This window comes from Chenopodium album, chromosome 22 (assembly GCF_948465745.1).
Source record: "Chenopodium album chromosome 22, dcCheAlbu1.1, whole genome shotgun sequence".
Classification (NCBI taxonomy): domain Eukaryota; kingdom Viridiplantae; phylum Streptophyta; class Magnoliopsida; order Caryophyllales; family Amaranthaceae; genus Chenopodium; species Chenopodium album.
Genome location: NC_137855.1, coordinates 3187941 through 3212187, shown reverse-complemented (window position 1 = coordinate 3212187; position 24247 = coordinate 3187941). Strand labels below are relative to the sequence as shown.

Here is a 24247-nt window from a genome sequence, read left to right as displayed (position 1 = left end):
CCGGGCCGCCCGCGTGCTGACCCGGCCCATGCCCAGCTCTACCCATGGTCCGTGGATTACTAACTAACTCCGTACTCTTGTTGTACGCCTTGTACTTGTACGGTTGTACCCTCCTTTTTATTAGGTTGCCTAATGTTATTTACTTGTGTCCTAGTGTTACAGGTACCAGACTATCAACTCATCATAACTATATTTTGAACAATTATCATAACTATATATATAACTTACAGTATATTCTTTCAAAGAAACACAATAGCTTTACTCATGAGGTTAATGGTCACTGATAGTCTTGACCCGACCCATCTAAAAAGGTTCGGGTTTGGACAACTCAATAAACATGTTTTTAACCCAAAGCAACATTTTTGTTCAAAAAAGCCCGTCTTAATTGGAAAAGTTCGACCCAAATTAATGAGTTTTGACATGACTTTTTGTACTATAACCTAACTCTATTCCCCCATTGGCACCATACCCCCAAACATATCATCAACTCTAGTGAGTACACCTTACATTGTCTAACAAATATAATACAAAAACTCGCCACAAGGAAGCTAAATCATTAGCAAGACATGCATCTTTCTAACCTTCTATGCACACCGATTCTGAGTCGCCAACATCTTCTTCGATGGTAGGCTCAAAATCGTCTTTGTTCACAGTATAACTCGTGGCAGATGTTGAACCAACATTGTCCGTAAAAGCACTCCTACTCAAAAGAGCGGACTTCCTCTTCCTTCTATATTGCTGCCATTTTCTAAGTGTTTCCGAGAACTCCCTTCCTTCCCTTCCTCTCGCTTTTGGTCTCTCTTCAAGAACCTCTGGTTCTCTTCTTTCAATACGATCAATCCCCCTTAATACCGGTAAAGCCAATATGTTTCTGAAGAACCAAAGGAGCAGCATAAGCAACACGGCATAGACAAACATTGAAGTCCACACATAGAAAGTCCATTTCCAATTGTGAACAAACTCTTTCACTCTAGGCAACTTGGAGTGCATTACGATCTCAGCTTCATACAATTGAGGTAGGTATGGAGTCCCAGCTCGAGGTATGAGCGTAATCTTGACAGCTTCCGTTCTCAAATGACTGTCCTCCTTGTACCGGAGCATATGCACCTTGATCGTCTGAGTCTCGTGTGAGATTCCAAGCAATATAGGGACACCCAATATGAAGGTGCGCATTAGTCTAATAGGATAGCTATGGAATTGTAGCATTGATGGTTGGCTTGACTGCGCTATAAGTTTCCCATTAGTTGCCACAACTTCTGCCATTATCTGTTGACAAAGAAGTGATTGAGCAGAGCAATAACGACTATTAGACAATGGATTATGCACCCAATTGATTGCTAGATTAGAATCGAATTAAACCCACAAATTAAGTTAGGCATATTCAATGGCCGAGGATCAAACTATGATGCTATACTCCCATCACTAACTAGCACAATGTATCCATTATCTCGAATCTAGGCATATTCTTCTTGTTTCAACAATTTAACTAAGAGGTGTAATCTCTAACCAAACCAAACAATCAATTAAGTGCTACAAATAACCAATATAAACTAATTTTGTCATTTTAATTTTACATTTCTAGCTAATCTTTACCATTTAATTTTGCATTGCTTTATCAAAATTCAAATCGATAATGATATAGGCAAGATTCAATTCTACTACGGAGTTAGACTTTTGGGTACTATCTTACCATCCATAAGAATGAATTTACCAACTTAGCTTAGATGTTACTTGTACTATGTTAGAAATTAGAATCCACATATACACCCTAACATTTTACCAACTAAACCGACTCTATATAACAGTAAATGGTACAACAATCATCAATTTCAACCATAAGTCATTGGCACCCGTATAACTTAGTTCGACTTTACCAACTAAACTAGCTAATACGAAGTACATTATTTCCAATAAACAAGTCATCAACAAAATGTACCTGAAAATTACCGATATCACGGTTATAATCAGAATCCGGAACTGAAAACACAACCGAAACATGAAACGTATGACCAACCGGAACGCCGTAACCGCCACCATGACCATATTTACTCATTCCATAACCACCAAACAAAAACACCGCTGAAGGATTAACATCAGTGTAATCAAAATACAACTTCTCTCTAACAACCACTGGTTGCTCCACCAAAAAATTAACCATCACAACCCCAATAACCACCGCAACCGCCATTAACAAAGTCAACACCATTGCTGCGTACAGCGCACCAAGCAGCCCATACCCCAGTTTCTGAAACAAATACTGAGATTGAGTATGTGTTTGATTTTGATTTTGAGTTTGAGTTTGAGCACGAGTCGAACCCAAGGGGTCGGGATTGTAAGCAAGAGGGTGTTTGAAGAAGGTGGCTGAAGAGAGAGAAAATGAAGGGTAATGGAAGGTGGTGAGGATGGAGTAGAGGGTAGTGGCGATTAAGTCAACTTGGGTTTCAATTAGTTTTGGAAACCAATTTGTTGCTTCTATTATTCTTTCTAATCCTCCTTTTTCTTCTTCTTCCATTGCCATTTTTGGTGCAGAGGAGAGAGAAAGAGGGGAAAAGATAATTGAGGAAGATGGGGGTGGAGAAGAGCGGTGGTAAGAGGAGAGAAACAGTGAATCATTGACGTGTGTCTTTTTTTACACATGGAGGATGGACGTTAGGAATTATGTGTTCTTTCCCACATTTCCAACTTTCCAAGTCTAGTATGTAACTCATGGTTAATTCCACCATTAATTTTGACTACTTTATTTAAACGGGTTGTCTTCGGATTGGTTTCATGCTGTATATCGACTTTGTATTTTTTATCTCAATAATTTCGTGTTTGTGTCGTGTCGTGTCGCTTTCAATGATATTGTTGTGTTGTGTTAAACATTGCCAACTTTAATTACAGAGTGAGGTGTCAATTTGAATACCCGCATCGGGTTTAGCGAGGTCGGATTGGATTTTATTTCAAAGTTGAGTCATAACTCATATCATCATTGTTTACCGAGCTTGTTTGGTGTAGTTAACCGGAGATTCACCTTACAAGGTTAATTAAATCCCTCAACTGTGATACAAAGGTGAGGATCTATTAGTACTATTCCTCCTCACTTCATAATGGATCATCATTATATGGAACTATGGAAGATGTGGTTTCTTAATAAAATCTGAGTATCTGCTATTTTAACTACTTTTACAAATTTTCTGGTGCCCTTTTCTGTGTTACTCTGTAGACTGTAGTATCCTTTGTTCCCTTCATTATACCCTATGTTGTAAAAGCAGCTTTCAGAGACAGAAATGAACGATTGCAACTCCTGCACAAGACCTGAATATGGGGTATCTTTTTTACTTGTGTGTTTTATTAACTAATTGTATTTTATCACAGCCAACCTTAATCATTGAGATTTTGGTTGAATTTATTTTTGTACAAAGAAAAAAATTACAAGTATCATTCCACAATTGCAGTAGTCTATGATCAATTATCATCAGAATAACCTCATAGACAATGGGAAGCTCACTAATTAACAGCAAGAGAATCCTAAACAACACTGACACCTAATCTGATTGAACATCTATAGATAAGGAAAAAAAAAAAAAAAAAAAGTATAAAAGCATTGGTTGGTTTCAAGTTAAATTACCAGGATTATTTTTTTTACTGGTGTTCTTTGTTATTAAGTTCTTCCGTTCCTAGTGCTCTTAAGCCTCTCGGTAGCTTAAGATATTCAAACTCTTCAAAATGTCATAATTCATACGAGTAACAAATAATCAGCATGGTAGCAATGTTCTGTTATAAACCAAGGATCATACCAGAGTATCAATCTCTGAAACACGGTGTTGGAAACACCCTCAAAGATACAACACTGTCTTTACTATTCTGTATACTACCACGATAATCAATTGTATCAGTGGCAACACTAAAGCTAAAGTTTCTGTACATTTACAATACTATTAAGCTGCATACAGCTATGCAACCCAACCTTTGTCAAAGCAAACACATAAAGAGACGTGGATGACAGATCATTGTAAACAGACTGTTAGCTCTCTTCTAAGAACTCGATTCAAAGTTTAAAAGAACTCAATTCACCCAGCAATTAGTTTGATATCCAAGATCCAAAAACTCAAATCATAGAAAACTTGCACTACCTATTCATTTGATAAACTTCTGAAGCAATCCCTTGGACGAATCACTCAAGTTATCAGAGGACAACAGATCAACAAATAATGCGAAAGTGTCTGCGTCAGCTTCAAACCCCTTGCTTACCATTAGATCACAATAGTATAATGCCTTTGTGAAGTCATTACTGAGAATATATCCTCTGATAATTGTATTATAGGCAGTACCATTGGGAAAACAACCATCTTTCTCCATTTTCGACAATAACTGAGTAGCTTCATTCATGAGCCCTTTCTTACAGAAACCTTTTACCAATATATTGTATGTTCTAAAACTAGGCTGCAAACCCTTTATCACAAGATTAGAGAAAATTTTTGCTGCATCTTCAAGCTGCCCGGCCTCACACAAGCTGTCTATAAGGATATTGTAAGTGACAATATCAGGCTTAATCCCTTTATCCTCCATTTCTTCAAGTAAAGCCCCTGCCTCATCAAGTTGTGAACTTTTGCACAGGCAATCAAGCAATGAATTATATGAGAAAACATCAGGAGTAATTCCCTGAGCCTGCATATCTATAAACAACTCGCGTGCAAGTGTAAGTCTATTGGCTTTACAAAAGCCATCAATAAGAGTGTTATAGGTAACAACATTTGGTGTTATACCTTTCTGAAACATATTTTGTAATATAGTAAGAGCCTTGTCAATGTTTTTGAATTTGACATATCCATTGATCATAGTACTAAAACTTACTAGATCAGGCTCACAATTGTTTTGTTCCATGAGGTCAAGTAGCTTTTCTGCATCTTTCATTTGACCACGCAAACAATAACCATCAAGTAAAGCACTGTAAGTAATGATGTCAGGAGCTACACCTTTGTCAGTCATGTGTCTTAAAATCGCTTCCGCTTCCACAACATTACCATCTTTACAAAACATGTCAACAAGCATGTTATAGGTTATAACATCTGGTGCTATGTTGTTCTTTAGCATCTCAGTCAACACAGCCTTAGCCTCTTCCCTGCATTCAGAATTGTAGGAGCCTCGAATCAGGGAGTTATAAGTGACAACATCAGGTTGAATGCCCTCAGCTTTCATAGCGGAAAACAAGTTCATAGCTTGCTGTAATAGCCTGTCCTTACAAAAACTATCAATAATAGTGTTGTATATGAAAAGACCAGGCTTACAATAACCACTAGATTGCATCTTGGTAAGCAAAGTGAGAGCACTGGCATTGTCGCCAATCCTACAAAGGCCTTTGAAAATAGCACCATACGTAACTAAATCCGGCTGGAAACCTAAGTTGACAATCTTACTCAACAATTGAGTAGCTTGAGGTAGCTTATTATTAAGAATATAACCATTGATTAAGGTGTTAAAGGTACAATAATTAGGGGGATAACCAAGTTTAAGGGATTTAGCCATGAGAGCGAAACCAAAATCGACACGACCTAAATGACAGTAACAATTAGCAAGAATACCAAACGAATGCCTATCGGATTTAATACCCAGTAATTCAAGCTGCCTGGAAAGGGAGATAATGGTGGAATGAGGATGAAGGCGTTTCAATTTGGAAATGGCAGTGAATAATTGATTGAAAACGATAACAGAAGGAAGAGGACGCAAAGAGATCAGTTGATTGAAGAGGGAAAGGGGAAACTTAAGATCAGTAAACCCTAATTTGCAGTGATCTCTAACAGAATCGAGAAACAGAAGACGGTCATCAATTGCAAGAATCCTTTTACTGGAAAAAATTCGAAATTGAAAAGGAAAGAGGGATGAAATTAGGGAAAAAGGTGGGAAATGAGATGTACCTCCATTAAAACGCAGAGCTTTAATCATCTTCATCGTCTTTTGTTCTCCAATGAAGCAGAGTGAAGATGTTGCTGCAATTTCTGTAATTTCTGAAACAAGAAAGTCGGAAATTGAAGGGTGGCAACTGACAACAGTTGATAGACCCTGAGCTCCGACTGATGTCAAGTGGACAATCCTCCTACTCAGTACTCATTGATCAGCGCGGTTCAATCCCCACTAAAGACATCGTGAATTTGTGATTCCATACGTATTCTTCCGACCTCATGCTCAAAGTGTTTGACCGGTAAATATCAAACCAAAAATCCCAAGGATTTTTATATCATCTCTTCTCAAAATCTGATACATTTATTACCGTATTACTTTATTTAAAAAAAAATATTGATTGAAAGATGAAATTAAATAAATAAAGAAATTAATTTTTTCTTTATGTTGTACGAGTAACATGTTTATAAACTCGTATTTTCTGCAATAGAAAGCAGTTGTTTGTTAGTACCAAGTGTACCATAGGTTTGTTGAAAAAAAAAGTGTACCATAGGTACTGAAATTTTTATTGACTTAATGTTGGATAAGAAGTGCTCACATTAAATTGGTCTAATCCTAAATTCTAACCACGTAATGTACTCGGGACAATTACTTGGCTAAATTTAGATGTCAATTCATTTTTGTAGCTAGCCAACAATTTTTTAAAATAATTTTGTAATATGTGATACTTAAAAATAGGCATTGCTATTTGCTTGAGGGTAAGTTTATCCCCAGACCGAGACTCTTAATTCATACTCTACCACGTCAGCTTTCCACTAAGGTTAAATTATTTTTTAATTATAAGACTCAAATCAGACTTTCTCCACTTTGAACACATTATCCCAAGACTTACTCCAGATTCACTATTTATATATCTATAAAAATCAACAACTTTTTTGAGCTAATGAGTTGACAACTCTTTATTGGCCAACAAAAAAAATTAGATTGCTTTTTGTAAATTTGTAGAGTCTCTAAAACTCATCTCAAGACTCTCTAGTCTTGCATCACTTTTTATTGCAAAAATTATATAGTCTTGTGTGTGAGTCTTGAGTTAAGACTCCATTCAAAGCTCACCAATAAACTTACTCTGATTGGAAAATGATTTAGCACATATCTCTGCGAGAAGAGCATAGAAAATAATGCTCTCATAATAGGCGTGCCAAAATCATTCCCCTTTTAGTTCAATAAAAATAAGCCAAGAAAACCCGAGGATTAGCGTTTTTGGAATAGCACAAGAACAAACCCAAAAGTCCCCACAAAGCCTAAAAAGAACCTTGCATTCATTCAGCCAAAGTTACCTTAAAAAGATCGATTCACAGCGTTTCTCTACAACAACAACAACAAGAAGAAGAAGAAGCTGTGAGAAAAAAGGGTTTTTGAAGATTTTTTGAGGAAAGATAAACTATGGTGCAGAGAAGACCGAGTAAAGCTGCAGAAGATGCAGAGGACCTCACTCATGTTCCTTTACAAGCCATTCTTTTGGCTGATAGCTTTGCCACCAAATTCCGCCCTATTACCCTCGAACGCCCCAAGGTAATTTCCCCCTTTTCGAAATTTATGTTGTGTTTGATGTTTTTGTGAATTAATTGCATTTTTCATTGATTTTAGCAAATACCCATTAAAATTGAATGAAGAAGAAAAAATATTTGTGGGGTTTTTATTGATTAATTTTTTTGTTGTTGTATTTTTACTGTTTTGATTTTATTTTGTGATTTTGGAGCTGTATTTTTTCGCTTAGAATTGTTCATTAGGTATAAATTTGCTTTACTGTAGAAGTAATTGAGTTGAAATTAAACTTTCATGTGGTAGACGGGATTTGATCAGTCTTGGGTATCACCACTTAAGACTTTACCAATAGCTGGCAATCACATTTTACCCCATGTCTATGAATTGCTTACTTGGATTGATATTGTGTTTGGAATTTGATTGTGGGTGTAACCAGAATCAGTAAAATTATGTATTTTTGTGTTGTAGGGATTATGGGTTTGTTGGAATCGCTGTGAATTTAAGTTGAACCTTAAAACCTTGATGTACATGTACACATTATCTTAGGTTTCCCAAGTGACAAATTTGAGCCATCTGCACACTTCTGCAGTATTGTATGTGATTATGTGTTCAATGTGGTAAATGAAAGAGTATATTTATGATTTTGTGGTGAACTATTTGCTTTTATTAAAGGTACTCCTACCCCTGGTTGGCATTCCGATGATAGATTATTCCTTGGCATGGCTCGAGTCAGCTGGGGTGGAAGAAGTTTTTGTGTTTTGTTGTGCTCATTCAAAGCAAGTGATCCATCACTTGGCAAACTCTCAATGGTTGAAGCATCCGAACATGGCAGTGACAACTATTGAGTCACACAATTCGGTCAGTGCTGGAGATGCCATGCGAGTGATATATGAACGAAATGTGGTAAGTTTAGATCTTTATTCTTTATGCTGCTTCTCTATGTTGTTTCTTCTCCATAAACTCACAACTGTTTTCAAGTGTTGACAATCTGTTACAATCCTCTGGGAAAGTTGTCTGTGTTGTCTGCTATTTCTCTTTTCTAGTCATTGCTGCTGATGTTTGATTCTTGGCTATATTTGTATCCTGATCATACTTTTTTTTTTCCTGCCAATTATCTTCATCTCATGTCATTAAGGCGATGTGTTTTCTACTTGTAATATATGGTTCCTTCTGCCTTCTACTTTCTCCAACTCAACTTCTTTGGTTCTCTAACAGCTGCTGCCAAGCCAAAGTGCTTGCTCAATTACACTTTGTTTCTTCATCTGAACGAGTAGGAAGTTGGTAGTTTGTCATTTCTCCTTTGTGTGTGTGCCTTATCCCTTGACCTCTGAGCTTTTGGCTTTGCATAATTTGACTAAGTTGCAGGTTAGGTGGGAATCTGTTCTTAACTAGTTACACTGATTTGTTGGTATAATGTGTATGTAATGTTATATGGTTTGTCTTTCTATCTATTGCATAAATTGTAACGAATCCATGGTACATGCTTCTTCTTAGATACATGGAGATTTTGTTCTTGTTACCGGGGACACAATTAGCAACATGTCACTCACAGAGGCACTTCAAGAACACAAAGACAGGAGAAAGAAAGATAACAATGCTGTAATGACTATGATCATAAAAAAGTCGAAGCCTTCAGCAATCACCCACCAATCAAGACTTGGTACAGACGAGCTGTTCATGGCAATTAATCCAGATACAAATCAGCTGTTGTTTTATGAGGATAGAGCAAACCCTATAACTCTTGAAAAATCATTGTTGAATGATAACTCCTCAGTTTCATTGCATAATGACATGCAGGTTTGCTCATTAAACTTTAGAATGATTTTTAATCTTTATGATATTTTTGACCCCGCTTGTGGATCAGTTAGTGCTCAACTGGGGCATCATGTCTTAATATAGTATCTTCTTACACTTGTAGTTCTTGGTTCACACCCTCTTGATATTTCTTTTGTATAACCCTTTAATAATTGCCCACAAAAGGAAATCTTGTCTCTGCATTTTGATTTCCATTTCTGTGAACCATGTTGGATGGTTTGTTACTCCACTCAAAAAATTATAAGGTTTACTGCCTGGCAAATAATATGGGCTGATGAGGCATTGTGAATGGGTTGCTTTGGTGTATTCCCATGTGCATTAACTCGGTGTGATATATCTAACCAACGATCATCAAATAGGAATCTGTTCACATGAAGAATTTATGATCATCTATAAGATTTTTGACATGATGGTAGTGTATTTCTCACCTTACCCGGATCATTCTATCAAGGTCTAACCATGATTTTTGAACATTTCTAATGTAGAATTAGGAAATGGCTCATTTATTATGGCGTATCCTTAATTATATTTTTTACTCTTAGAAGTTTATATTCAGCATGAAAAATTTATCTACTGTCGAACCACCTTAGCTACACAGTATCTGTTCACAACTTAGATAACCTGTTTCTTTTTGTAGCTGTTGCTTCTTCTAAATTTTGTTTATGTTGGTGGAGAGATCCAGTCACCAAAAGCATAGGTAACAAAATTATCCATTTCTAAGAAACCTTGTTCTAAGTAATGACACAATTTTGCAGGACTGCTACATTGACATATGTGCTCCAGAAGTCCTCAGTCTTTTCACAGATAACTTTGATTATCAGCATCTTCGTCGTGATTTTCTGAAGGGACTACTCGTAGATGAGGTATATGAATCTTTCTATGAATCTCACTTTCAGCTGTTTGAATTGTAGCAGTATTAGAGCTTGTTTCTTGGATTTTTTTTCTTGTTGTTTTCTCTTCCATGTTAAACTGGTTCTTTCTCTTTGTTGTACGACTCTTGTACTTTATAGTATACGTTGAACGAGGATAAGATGTTATGGTCTTGCTTTGTGATGTGACTTGTCAGTCATGTAGATAGGTTATAATGGTTGACTCTGTCTGTGAATTCTTGGCTTGGGTTAGTCACTTAATCCATGGTTTAAGAGCATTTTGATTTTTAGTTTTTTGAATATTGAATTAAGTTAGACAAACTGATGTGAATTATATAATAAGAAATTTTTTCGTTATTATGAGTATATTCAAGAAAAAATTTCTCTAACAATAAATGAATAAACCCACACATAAGGCACATTACTTAAGTTTTTACGTAGTACAAGACAGTAGAAAAAGTGATTGCTTATTTTAGTCATGATGCGAATAAGGCAAAGATGAACATTCAGATCATTGCTTGTGTAAAGTATCCTTTGAGGTATCAAAGTGTAGCCACCATCACCTATTAGGCAAGCCTGACAAGGATAAACTTTTTTCACTTTTAAATAGAAATTCAGGTATGCCCTGCTCAACAGTTTTGTGATTTGAAGAACATGTAAGGGTATTATCATTGTGAGGTGAATCTTAAGGTTTTTACTTACGTCTAGAATAGCACTTAAAGTGGTTATATGTTTCTGAAATTACAGTTCAAGGTAATCATTTGAGTGCACCATTGCACACAAGGCAATTAGTTCATAGTCAGGAATTAATTGTAATTGGAAACCCTACATAGCATTGTTTTTGGCATTTGTTTCATAGACACAGTTGGCATCATACAGTCAACAAGCCAAAAGTTGAGAAATTTGAAACTATCATCTGTTGAACAACTTTTGTCATTCATGATTGAAGTTTTCCACGCCCTTTGAACTTAAATATGTTTTCAATTTATCGGTCAAAGAATAGGAATAGTAGCTCTTCTGAAAAAAAAAAAAAAAAAAAAAAAAAGAAAAAAAAGATTGGTTTTGTGGCATCTTTATTTCCTCCTTGCATTTAATTTTTGTTGTGGTTTAACTTGTAGGCTGATTTATTGTGACAAATTATCGCAATGGTCTAAGATAAAAATGTCCTATCTAATTCTGCACAGTTTTGTGATCATTTCTTATTTTCAGATTACCGATTACAAAATTTATACTCATGAAATTCATTCAAATTATGCGGCTAGAGTTGAGAATTTTAGAAGCTATGACACCATTAGCAAAGATATAATGCAAAGATGGACTTATCCCCTGGTACCAGACATCCAATCTTTTGGAAGTTCTGTGATGAAACTTGGAAGACAAGGAATGTACAGTGCATCAGGTAAGAAATATCAACTGATCACCTCTAGAAAGTATACCTGTACTAAGTTGTCCAGTGATCTTTATTTTAAAAGAGTGGTTTTATTTGATCATTTTTGTCCAGTGATCTTTATTTTAAAAGAGTGGTTTTATACTTTTATTTGATCATATCTAAGGTCTAATGGAAAATTTGTTGCTTGCTAGTTCAGGGTTATGTATGCATGAAAAACACACCCTGCTGTAGGCAGGAGTTTTGTGGAGTTTTGTTTTACCTTTGAGTTTCATCTAGATTGCTATAACTGTGGTGGATGCACTGATTTACCTTCTCTTTTATCTTGTTCAAATTCGGGATTTTATCTTGATATTTGTTTTTTTGTTTAGTTTTATCATTTTTTTTTTATATTTTTTTTATGTCAATGCATGCTTGATCACATATTCCTACTTTTGGTTTGTCATACAATATTTTGTAGATGATATGCCTGATTGCCTTCCACTAGAAAAAGATTAGAACAAGTTTAGCTTCCAATTACTGTGTGATGGTGTCATATATATTCTCTTATATTTGATCAAGTATAACCTTTTGATTGATTCACTGATTGAAATCCTGTCAAGCATACATTGGGGATTCGGTTGGAAATTTTAACTTCACTTTGCTTTTAATGACTTTTTTCCCTCCTTCCTGCAAGTAGCTCCTGTGTAGTACATCTTAGGTTTATGTCTCATTATGGCTTGACAGGTGCTTTTGTGATTCATTTACTTAATATAGACCTTTATCTCTCTCCTCTTCCTTGTTTGTATATGCTTTACTCATCATTTGTTCTTTGATTGTGCCACCAGATTAAGATGCTGTTAAATTTTTCATTTGCTTCATTATTGTTATTTCACATCCTGGAATTATTTGTATGCTTTTCCAGATATAGGTTTATCGAGTAATGCCCAAATTGGTCCCTTTACCCTTATTGGTAAGGGAACCACTATTGGCAGCAACAGTAAAATTTCAAATTCAATCATTGGGGAAGGGTGCAAGATTGGCTCAAATGTGTCAATAGAAGGCTCGTATATCTGGAATAATGTCATGGTTGAAGATGGCTGTAAACTAAAACATGCAGTTGTCTGTGATGGGGTGGTGATGAAGGCTAGAGCTGTTCTGGAACCTGGTGTCATCTTATCATTTAAGGTACGAAACATGTTATATCTAAGCTTTTTGACTTTTAGGTAGGAACGAGATAATTGTTTAGAGTCATGAGTATTATTTAAGAGACTGAGTGGACCCATGTGTTGAGACTATAATGGAAAGGGGAATATCTTTGAGGAACTGAGGGAGTATATTTATAAGATTCAGATATCAGATCAGAATCATTAGAAATAAGTGGTGTTTATATTAGGACATGAGATTATTTTTAGATTGCTTTTAAGTAGAGTTTAGGTTATGAACATTTTGGTTACAAAGAGTGATATTAAATTCTTGATATATTGTATTCAAACAAGTCTTGCTGTGTGTGTGTGTGTGTGAGAGAGAGAGAGAGAGAGAGAGAGAGAGCGAGAGAGAGGGGAGGGGGGGGGGGGGGGGGGAGGTATTGTTGTTGTATATTTGTATGCAACTTCACCATATAAGATATCTGTGCCTATTGACTTAATGAAGTTTTAAAGTCTATAGTTACACTAGTAACTGTGAGAAGGGGATTGTTCTTATAACACAAGATACAAGAATCTGATGAGAAACTTGTATTCTTAATTAATAATTCTGATGGCGGGAGAAGTGGTAGTGATGTTCACTAATTATGAGCATTACTGGATTTCATTTGCTACTAAGGCTTTGTTCTCTTTGCCTGAAATAAGATGTTTTGGTTTGAAATTTTTAAACTCTGGTCTAAATCTTTCTGATTTGATTGTCTGATTTGACTAATTTTGACCTTAATGTACATCAATGTTAAGAGAAAACATTATCATGTGGGATCTCGTGAGATCCGTCTCAACGCGTATTTTTTAAATATTTAATTTTCATAATCTTTACAAACACAAAATTATACTTCCTCCGTTTCTGTTTAGTTGACGCGTTTGATTTAGGCACATATATTAAGGAGAGGAGAGAGAGTGAGAGAGAATGAAAAAGCAAGTGGGGTAGCTTGTAAATGCAAGGTAAAAAAAAGTTACCTTAAAAGAAAACGTGTCAACTAAAAAAAAACTTCCTAAAAAGGAATACGTGTCAACTAAAAAGAAACGGAGGTAGTAGATAGTTGGAATCTGGTCTGAAATTCTGATTTGGTCTGATTTTAACAAGAAGTAATAAGAATTAGGTGAACAAAGCCTAGGTTGTGCATAGAGACTGATTCTTGTGCTAATTTTTTTTAAATAATATTTTATTGGGCAAAGGTTGCATGGGGGACTGTAGTATGTTGGCCTAGATATTCATCATGTTTCGTCAACCAACAAATTTGTAAAACACTCTGTATAGAAGGCTATGATAGTTGGAATTTGCTCTTTGACACTGATAATTCCAATATTTTTGTTTTTTGTGCTTGACATTTTCCCTTGTTAACATGATGATATGGAGTAGTGATAAACTGGTACACTTTTGGTCTCATGCTTTATGTGCATCCTTTGTAGAAAATTTGTGAATGATGTCAGGAGATTAGGTAACTTTTTCAAGTCTGATTTTTAGAAGTATGATATAAAGGGTGGCTTGGAGCTTCCAAGACATGGTCATGGATTGGTAGATTTTTAGAAATAATAAGATTTTTATTCACGGTTCTTGTATGAGGTGGGGGGGGGGGGTATTACTTGGTTGTTGATATAGTTGCTTTCCCAACGTTTAGGAATGTATTTGTTTTATAAAGGCTAATGTGATGTAGTATGTTGCCACTCTAGATAGGTTATCCTCTAGGTCCTCTTGTTGAGACTTGAGAATCTGCATAAAACTGAAGGCTGGAAGGGAGATTAATTTTTTTTGGATTTTTTTGTTAATGGGGTGTAGGCAGGGTCGTACTTGCTTCATCTTGTTTGATCAAAATCCGAAGTACTTGTCCCTACAAAATCCCCATAGCTTTAGAGCTTTTAATGAGACATGATTTTTGGCTTGGAGAGTGGATTATTAATAGAGTTGGAGATGCTTGTAACTTGTGAAACCTTGCCAAATAGTATGGACCTACCAATGGGGTTATGGTTCTATAAGTACCTTGTGTGTTTCTTGATTATATGTCTCGGTGGCGGAAAATGGAATAAGCAATTTATGTTGAAATTTTTGAAGCCTAATTTTCTCACTTTTGATATTCCTATCAGGTAATTAATGAGTTAATGACGCAAAAGGTGCCCAACCTTAAATCCTGATTTTCAAAGGGATCCTTTTATTTGGGGGACTGGTTCTCACTGATTTGTTGGGGGCTGCTTTGTTTCCTTGATTCATCCAGATCATAGAGTATATATGAATAGTTCTTGTTTTTGATTCGTGCTTGCTGAGTTCCCATGGTACCCATTTTTTCTCGTGTAGCTATCATGTGGGTTATTTTTCTTAAGCAAGATACTCTTTGACTTGCTTTGGTCTTTTAGCCTTTCTTTGGTATTGTGCTACAGTTTTTTACTTTTGTTTTTTAATTGTCATCTGGTCTATAAGGTGATACTGTGTTGCTTGATTGATGTACTTTTTTCTTTTTTTTCTTTTGGGTGATGTGATTGACCCCACTAATAAAGGCTTTGATTGATTGATTGATTTGAGTAATGTGATCGAGGGCTACTCCTCTTTGCTGTTAAGGTCTTTGTATGTGTTTTACTTTTAATTTCCTTAAAAATAATTGATGAACAGCTTTATCTTTCGTATTTAGTGTGAAGCACAACATCGTAGACTACTTTTTATGTGTGTGTTTTTTCAATTCATTTTTGATTCATAGCCATCATCATATATATATTTTTTTATTTCTATTACATTATCATTTTAGGTTGTTATTGGGGAAGATACTGTAGTTCCTGCTTACTCAAAGGTTTCATTGTATGAACAACCAACTTTTCAAGATAGTGATGAAGAGTTAGAATATGCAGACAGCAGCAGTGGAATGGCAGAAATTTCGTGTATGTACCATTGTCTCAATTCTTTTCCATGTTATTTGTACCCTCAATTCACCTCACATACCCGTTCAGGTCATGATCTTCATTTGGAATATATGATTAATTTTCCATAAATAGTCATGTCTGGCATTAATACCCGACTCCAATTAACATAGACTCTTTTAGCCTTGGACACTTACACTATGCATGCACAAGTGCGAGGGCAGAAAGGGGAGGGACAGCATCTGGCAATCAAGAGTGCAGATGATGCTATGATGGGGGACTGTAGCCCACTATCCCCTTCCTCTCTGGGAAATATACAGGAATTTGAGATCCACATTTATCTACTGGATGGTCATGTCATTAGTGAGCTACATGGGCTGAGTCCCATTTGTATAATTCTCTCATTTCTCAAGTCCACCTTTTGTTCTCTTGCATCCCTAAGTATGACCTTCACAAGGCACCCCATTAGAGCATCCATCTGCCCTCATAACTTTACTGAACGATCTAACCTCTGCCTTCGTACATCATTCTTGCCTTTAACAGAGGTGACAGTCTTCAACCAGGTTGCAAATCTGGTGAAGCATTTTCATTTGTGCTCTATTAACTGAAAATGCTTCCCAATTGATGTTTTTTGAATTTCAAGTAAACCCTTCAAGACCTTTGTCATATATTCAGAGTTGCACACAAACTTATAGCTGGTTTCCTTGTGATATTCATGTTCATGTGCATGTGGTATTCTAACTTTTTTTTTCCCCTTATGCAGCAATTAATGCTTTAACAGGATTGTCAGATGGGGAGTTGGTATCCAAAGCAGCTGAAGCTTCTGAGGTATATTAATTATTCAATTTCGTAGATATGATAACATCCCTCATATTAAATATGGTTATACAGTACACCTGTATTCCTGGGTACGTGATGTCTGATACTGTACTGAGATTGTGGCTCAGATATATGGAGAGGATGTAAACTCCTGAATTCAATTTCTTATTTATATATCCTGGTTGCTGCTGGCCTGAGAATTTGTTTTTTCGAGCATAGCTTTGTCCATCTTGGTTAACTTATGGTTATTATGGGGTCGTTTGGTTAACATAGGTAGTGAAAATTCCCATGAACTTCTAATATATGGGAAATGAATTCCATAATCAAATTCATGGGAAGTTCTTAAAGTTGTTTGGTTGGTAGTGAGGGAAGTAAATTCCCATGGGAATTTCAACTTACTTAGGGGGGACTAGGTAAGTAAATTCCTACATTTTGTGGGAATTGGAAATTCCTAGGAAGTTCTACTTCCCCCATTTCACCAAATTTTATTAACCAAACAACTTATTTATTTTGCAATTCCTAGGAACTTTCAATTCCCATAATTTTGTATGTAAACCAAACAACACCTATGTGTTCTGTGAGTGTAGGTTTATGCGTGTCTATGTTAGAGGGGGTTGCTTTAGATTTTATGTGCTGCGAGTGTAGGTTTATGCGTGTTATGTTAGGGTCAGTTTTAATTTAGATATTAACCAAATATAGAAGCCACATTGACATCCCTTCTTTGATGTTCAAGGTTGGTGACAATGGAGCTGGCTACATCTGGTCAGTTTGCGAAGGACGTGAAGAAGAATGGCGACATTCAGTTGCACCCATATCTGAAGACAGGTTTGCTGAGATCTTGCAAGCTGCAGAAGAAGGCTTGGATCTGCCTCATATAGACAACCCTCAGCACTCTGAAGAGTTGGTGGCACCAAGTGTTGATCCTGAAAATCTTACCGAGGATAACGTAGATGAGTTTGAAAAAGAGGTACTTTGTATATAATAAGATCTAATGACAGTGGTCATTTTATTCTAATCCCATTTAAGTTGATCTTTTCACCATTTTTTTGAAGGTTGAGGCAACTTTCCAAAGAGCTGTGCAAGAAAATATCAAGGATGATAATGTTATATTGGAAGTAAACTCGCTGCGGTAAAGTCTTCCTCCATATTTTTTATCAAAACTAAGAACTTTGTCCTTATCTCCTGAGAAATGTCTAGTAAGAAACTTAGTAACTAAATGTATATACTCCTGCTTAGGTCTAAACTATTTGGTTGTCCGCTTTCAACACCTTATTGACTTTGGATAAGGTGCTTGGACTATTTTTGACATAGATATACTTTCAATTTGCAGCTTGTCATACAATATGGCTGCTACAGACTGTGCCGGAGCGCTATTCTATTCAGTGATGAAGTTGGCGGTGGAAACACCACATAGTTCCAACAGTGAGTTTTACACCCTGTCATGTTTGATTGATGATTATATTGTTATAACATTTTTATTTAGTTGACTTGCTTTGTTTTCTGATACATTTGGGCTATTGAACTTCTGTTTGCTAATAAAAAATAACAACTTAAGAAATATCAGGCTATTCTGCTACTCTTCTGACATTTTACTTTAATCTGCCCATCCCTTGTGTATGTGTGAAAAATATTTAGTTGTTGAGGTTTAACTTCTTTGGTCATTTTGCTTTACTAAAAGGGGATAAAGCTATATTTAATCTTTCTGTAGATTTCTTCCAAATCAAATTGTTAAACAAGGTTGAAATGTTTTCGGTGTTTGACCATGTCACTGTGAAGTTGGATTGTTTATTTAGTCACACAAGTATCAAGCATGAGTTGCCTTTGTCAATATGAAAGTCTTGTTCTAACTAAACATTATGACTCTTAAGCCGAAACAAGTTAGTGTATTATTTAAAAATGTATATATATATATAAAAGGATGCTTAGGGAGAAGGAAGGGTATACCTAAATCGCATCCCCCACAATTTGAGAAAATCCTCTGGTTTCCTTTTCAAGTGTTCCACTGATTTGCTTACTGAACTGTCCTCCAATCTTCAACATGAATGATGTGCAAGCAGGACCAATAATCCAGATCAATTTACTGCCCACCATAACATATGATTACTAAATTTTCCTGATAACTACGTCTGGTCATCTACAGCTAATGGATGTTTATTTTTCAGACGAACTCTACAAAAACGTGGCCAAAGTAATCGCAACTTGGAAGAAGCTTTTGAAGTACTATCTAGCATCCATAGATGAGGAGGTGAGTATCATTATATCTGGCACTTGTCATATTATCACCTATTTTCATTTTGTAAACTTTTTTCCCCAAAAATGCATCTTCTATTTTGCATTAGGGAGGTACAGTCATCAATTTTTGTTTAGTCATCATTTGATGCAATTCATTTCGGTATGCTTGCATAATTGTAATGCTATGAAAATGATCACGTCTGTATGTAACCGAATTTGTTGGAACATAGCTGCATCGTACTGCCCCCATCCCACTAAAAAGGCCCTTCTAGAGAATTGTAACATGTACACCAATGTGATTGATTTGTCTGAAACTAGGTGGTCATTGTTTGTGGGACGGGTTGCATTCAAGCTTGTTATCGTGATTGATTAGTAATTCTAGTTGTTAGCTGTTGTTGGTATCTATTATTATATTTGACTTTTGCATTACAGAACAAACCGATTTACATTGTACGTGAGAACTTCTGAAGTGGTATGGGTATTTTATTTTGGTGGAATATCAATTCATCGTGTATTGTGAATTTTTTGCAGATTGAAGTGATACTAAAGTTTGAAGAAATTTGTTCAGAGTCCGCAAAGGAACTTTCTCCTTTATTTTCTCAGGTATATCAAATTCTGAGCTGGCAATTCTGCTAAATAATACACGCTGCTATATGCTTTTAGTTTTGTTTGCTTGGTGATGGTCTCCTCCTTAACTATCATGCCAGATTTTACTGATCCACATCTTTACTTGTGTTTAATTGCAGATTTTGCATTTTCTATATTCGCTTGAAATTATCCAAGAAGAAGCAATACTAGCTTGGGAATCCGAAAAACAAGGAGCAGATGAAGTAGACAGAGTTTTCTTGAAGCAAGCTGAATCATTTATTGAAGTAATAGTTTGTTATCCTGTTTACTTACAATAAGTCGTACATTTAATTTAATTGTTTCATCTTTATGTCCAAGGTCCATTTCTGCATTTTTCTCTGAAGTTGATTTTTCCATATTGGTGCAGTGGCTAAAAAATGCATCAGAAGAGGAGTCCGAAGAAGAGGAATGAGCTGTACTAAATTTGTTGATAGTACAGCTAACATCAATAGACCATCGCATGGGTAATGCCCATGTGTTTCCTGAACATCATGGAGTTTCAACTTATAACTCCTGAAGTAGACAAGTACAAATATTATGCTATGAGATTTCCAACTGTTAACTTCTGGTCAAGGGCCGTAGAATGAAGCTGCGGCACCAGACCGGATGCAAGGGATTTCATGCAAATCATGGGCTAACTTAGACTTTTGAGTCAGTCTGATATTCTCGTTACTTCATATTGCACTTGAGTTTCTCATACGGGTAATTGCTCTTTGTTGGATCTGACCTGAAGCCATGTTTTCCTGATTTTACCTTGTGGGGAAGCATGTTAAATTTTGAAGTGGATAACTTAAGCCAGTTGTAATGTTATTTGCAAGAATATTTTGGAAATATAATATACAAGTATATGTTTTCCAATGGTTTCCTTGCTTAGTTGCTTATTATTGCAAATTCACTGTACACCTGGTGCCCTGAAAGAAAGTCTGTTTTGCGGCCTTAAAACCAGCTTGTCCATTGCCATGGAGGCGTGGACAAGTTGGGTATGGCGGAGAGCTGGATATACTAGCTTCATGGTATTAATGGTGTAATCTCAATTTTTTTAGCCAACATAAGTTTTAAGGGCTCATGCTGAATTGGCTTAGAATATGGAATTCATAAGATTGACCAGGGGAAATGCGTTTCTAGTGATCGCTAATTAACATTGAACAAATAGGTTAAGTATTGGCGCATAGCGCGCCTATATGTTTTAGAAACATATAGGATGGTAAAATGTACCACTGCAGCATAATAGGTGATAGGTGGTAAGTACTTTAGGAGAAAATAATCAACAACAAAAGATGACAAAAAGTATCATTGCATATATAATAGTACACAAAAAGTACTACTAAGACAACTTATACTTTAATGGTACATTTTACATGCATAATAATACACAAAAACGTACCACGGTGAAAAAAAAAAAAAAAAAAAAAAAACGCCGCCCTTCTATTAGTCCTATATACATGCTTTAAACATATATTTCGTAGGTGTTATGTGAAAGAACTTGGTTGAATGGAAAAGTGTTTTTTTTTTTCAAGAAATGCCACATTTTCCCAATGTATGCACAAGTTTTCCTCTTTACGCCTCCCTTCTATTTACCTTCTTTTCTCATATTCATCTTAAACCAAATTGAACCTGACATTTATGCTCCGAGATGCTTAGTTGTGTTTAGCGAACCAGCTAAACAAAGTTGAAAGATCATGCATACATGCTAAAGAAGGAGTGCCATAAGACATACCAGGTTTCAGAATACACTTCATTATTGCAAACTTTGAAAATTGGTACATAATGGGCTGTTTATAGATCCGAATGAAGAAAAAAAAAACTGAATTACACTCACAATCAACATATATCAATGACACAGTTATTAATGAATTGGCATACCACAAGATCAGACAGAAGGTTCACTTCGCGAAATCAGAATTCCATCAGCGTCAGCATAAAGCCATTCACCATCACAGATTCTTGTCCCAGCAATCGTGACTGGAACATGCTTATCCCCTAAGCCTTTCTTGTTGGCCTTCATAGGGTGAGAAGCCAAAGCTCTGACCCCTATATCACAGCTATTGATTTCATCAACATCCCTGATACACCCATTCACGACTATTCCTGACCACCCATTGTTCTGTGCTTGCTGTACAGGGTTGCCTCCTAGTATTGCACATCGTAAGCTCCCACCACCATCAACAACAAGAACTCTACCATTGCCTTTCTCCTCAAGAAAATCACGGATTAACACATTGTCCTCGAAAACCTTGACAGTGACTACTGGTCCGCTGAACACTTGTCGTCGGCCATATATCTGAAAGATTGGCTGCAGGGCTCGCAATTCACCACTTTGAATTAGATGTGAATTAGCATCACAAACTTCAGCTGTTGCCACCGAAGCCATGTTATTTAAGCTCCTGTAGGATAAAATATGCAAAGGATTTACAAGTATAATAAGTAAGTTACCCAATTACAAAGTGACAAAATATTGAAAAAAAAAATTGTTGAGTAGGTTAAAGTGTGAAACTTTAGACCTAGATGGAAGAAAAAAAAAACCACATACTAGTGTCATCAAAATCAAAGCTGACCCAATGCCTTAATAGAGGCTCTCTCGCCTTAGGCATGTAAGGCAGAACTGTATCTTTCATATGAAGTTCTAAAGAGACTGATTCTAGTTGAACCTCAATCCAACTGCAGTAGGCAAATCCTAGTCATGTTAAAATTTGTGAACAGGACATGTTTGAAGCATGACTTGAATTTTCGAGATTTTGGTGGAGGAACCTTCTCTCATCCACGAATCAACGACTCATCCTCCCTTCAGATAGAAGAAATGGTGCAAAGAGAGGAGGGAAGAGGTGGGAAGGAGAAACAAAAAAGGCCAACGACGAAGCCTAAGTCAGTAAGGTTCGTGGCTAGACCTATATGTCCCCTTCTGCAGCCTACATTTTTCTACCTAAACACTTAACAGAACTTTTACCGCCTCATCTAGCAACACATTCAACGAAAGAAATGTACCTCAGAAGGGTAATAGGTAAATCTTTTGCTATAGTATCTCAACATTAATCAGAGCTGTACAGAACATTTCTTCAATTCCTTAATTACACAGGTATAGGCAGTACAGCAGAAAGGACAACACTACAAAGTGATATTGGATCAAACATAGTACAAACTCATGAGAGCATTTTAATTACGGAGTAACAAAACATAATCAATATTACGAGGATTTCATCTCTTCACCTGATTTTTACTGAAGTGATTAGAATAATAAAAACTTTAATTCATTGGTTAAACTGAATCTTTATTACTCCCTCTATCTCTAAGTGTTGTTCATACATTGACTTTATCTTCTGTGAGACAATCACCATCTACGCGGAGCAACATCTAGAGATGGAAGGAATAGTTTTTACAGATCACAACTAATCTTTGCCGATTAAAACTTATTTTTACTTATCAAACTTGAATTTTTTATTTTTTTTTTATTGTAAGAAAAATTGATTATTATTGAAACACAGTTTTTTTCTTTCAATCATACCTATAAATCTATAATTAGTGCTAATCACCAATATATAGAATTATAGACACTAATCTACCTCACAATGAATCCCCTAATCCAGCAAAATTACACCTACAATTAGCAATCTAAGGATTTTTTGTTTTTTTTGGCTATCTTATACCAACTTTCTATTGCTAATTTGGATAGAAAAAACAAAATCATCCCACATTTTTGGACTACTCCCACATATGAAACTTGGGGAACATGAAAATCACTACTAACAGCACAAATACTAAAGCAATAGGGGGGGGGGAAAATCAGACAAAATACTCAGGGATTTACAGCTATTTGCATAAAAACAACAACATTAAATCCTCTAAAAACAGCCAAAAAAAACCCAATAATACCAACTTTCGATTCAATTAGTCACTCAACCATCCAATCACTGAACAAAATATTGACAGGAAAAAAAAACCCAAAAACATCACATAATTATCAACTAGAGAATTATGATAATGAAACTGAAGAATTCTATGGTAGTGCATAATATTGTGATCGAACATAATAAAAACAGAAATCAATTAAAGGGGAAAAAAGGGAAATAAATAACAATAATGGAGCTTAATTAGAGAATTAATTACCTCCCAAGTGAAAGCCCAAAAAATGAGAAGAAGAGGAAGAATGAGAGAAGAGAGAGAAAGAGTTTAAAGTTGTGATCTTTGAGGGCTCTTCAATCAATCTATGACAGAGATACTCTTTTTCTTGCTCTTTATGATTTTAATGAAATAATTAAATCCATTTCCTAGGACAAATAAAAAACAATATAAAAAAAAAAAAAAATGGGTATTAGCCTTTAATAATTAACAAATGACACAGTGATAGATACTCTTACGGTCCTACCCACTTGGAATGGACATGTCAAATGGGTCGATTAGGTTATTTTCGGTTAATTTTACTTTAAAGACCCGTAAACAGGTTTCGTTTGATGATGAATACTCCGTATAGAACATTAACATTATCACATATCACCTTTTTTTTTTTTTTTATAAAACAATATGGATTTCATATTTATCTTAATGTTATGACAATAAAAATATTACAATAATTTTTTTAAAAAGAAAAATACAGCTCAAACTATAGATTACTTCTAAAAATGACAACAAAAAGGAAAACAAGAAAAACACAGTTGGTATCAAATAAGCTGCAAAATCTCCAAAGTGAAAGAAATATACCTTTCCTCTTTGTCAAAACTCAAAAAAGAATACGGAGTACTTTATCACCACTACTTTATCATCTTATGCATATTCTAAAGTTTCATTATCCAACCATTACTCTTTTTCCATATTTCTTCTGTGTTATAATGAGTTCTTGAATAATTTGTACAGTATTGAGATCTTTACTGAACTGAGCTAAACTATTTATGAGAGAAGGAAATTAGGAACTGAAGTAAAATTAAGCTGAAGAGAACAGGTCCTAAGTCACCTATTATCTTACAAAAAATCCGAGCGATTTCCGTAAATAATGCTATGATGTAAATTAATTCCGTATATATGTCGAGTTTAAAACTATTTCCCGCAATACC

At 35.6% G+C, this 24247-nt stretch overlaps 4 protein-coding genes across 4 annotated transcripts; 1 reads left to right on the top strand and 3 right to left on the bottom strand.

Moving 5' to 3' along the window:
• Positions 1 to 329: 329 nt before the first annotated feature.
• Positions 330 to 2609, bottom strand: LOC145604656 (seipin-1-like). Its single transcript, XM_081660565.1, has 2 exons — positions 1937 to 2609; positions 330 to 1266 (listed from the first exon to the last, which is right to left on the bottom strand). The coding sequence occupies exons 1-2, from the start codon at positions 2516 to 2518 to the stop codon at positions 577 to 579; spliced, it is 1272 nt and encodes a 423-aa protein (XP_081516691.1). The 5' UTR covers positions 2519 to 2609; the 3' UTR covers positions 330 to 576.
• Positions 2610 to 3766: 1157 nt separating this feature from the next.
• LOC145605509 (uncharacterized) lies at positions 3767 to 6216 on the bottom strand. The gene has a single exon (XM_081661575.1). It carries the CDS (start codon positions 5929 to 5931, stop codon positions 4120 to 4122), a length of 1812 nt encoding a protein of 603 aa, XP_081517701.1. The 5' UTR covers positions 5932 to 6216; the 3' UTR covers positions 3767 to 4119.
• Positions 6217 to 7137: 921 nt separating this feature from the next.
• Positions 7138 to 20038, top strand: LOC145604697 (uncharacterized). The gene is made up of 15 exons (XM_081660612.1): positions 7138 to 7452; positions 8098 to 8328; positions 8920 to 9222; positions 9996 to 10103; positions 11319 to 11508; positions 12401 to 12663; positions 15419 to 15548; positions 16291 to 16355; positions 17080 to 17313; positions 17399 to 17475; positions 17677 to 17768; positions 18509 to 18591; positions 19110 to 19181; positions 19325 to 19450; positions 19573 to 20038. Exons 1-15 carry the CDS (start codon positions 7324 to 7326, stop codon positions 19615 to 19617), a joined length of 2148 nt encoding a protein of 715 aa, XP_081516738.1. The 5' UTR covers positions 7138 to 7323; the 3' UTR covers positions 19618 to 20038.
• An 881-nt stretch (positions 20039 to 20919) lies between these two features.
• LOC145605738 (putative 4-hydroxy-4-methyl-2-oxoglutarate aldolase 2) lies at positions 20920 to 23464 on the bottom strand. Its single transcript, XM_081661808.1, has 2 exons — positions 23307 to 23464; positions 20920 to 21589 (listed from the first exon to the last, which is right to left on the bottom strand). The coding sequence occupies exon 2, from the start codon at positions 21574 to 21576 to the stop codon at positions 21076 to 21078; it is 501 nt and encodes a 166-aa protein (XP_081517934.1). The 5' UTR covers positions 21577 to 21589; positions 23307 to 23464; the 3' UTR covers positions 20920 to 21075.
• Between the last annotated feature and the right edge of the window lie 783 nt (positions 23465 to 24247).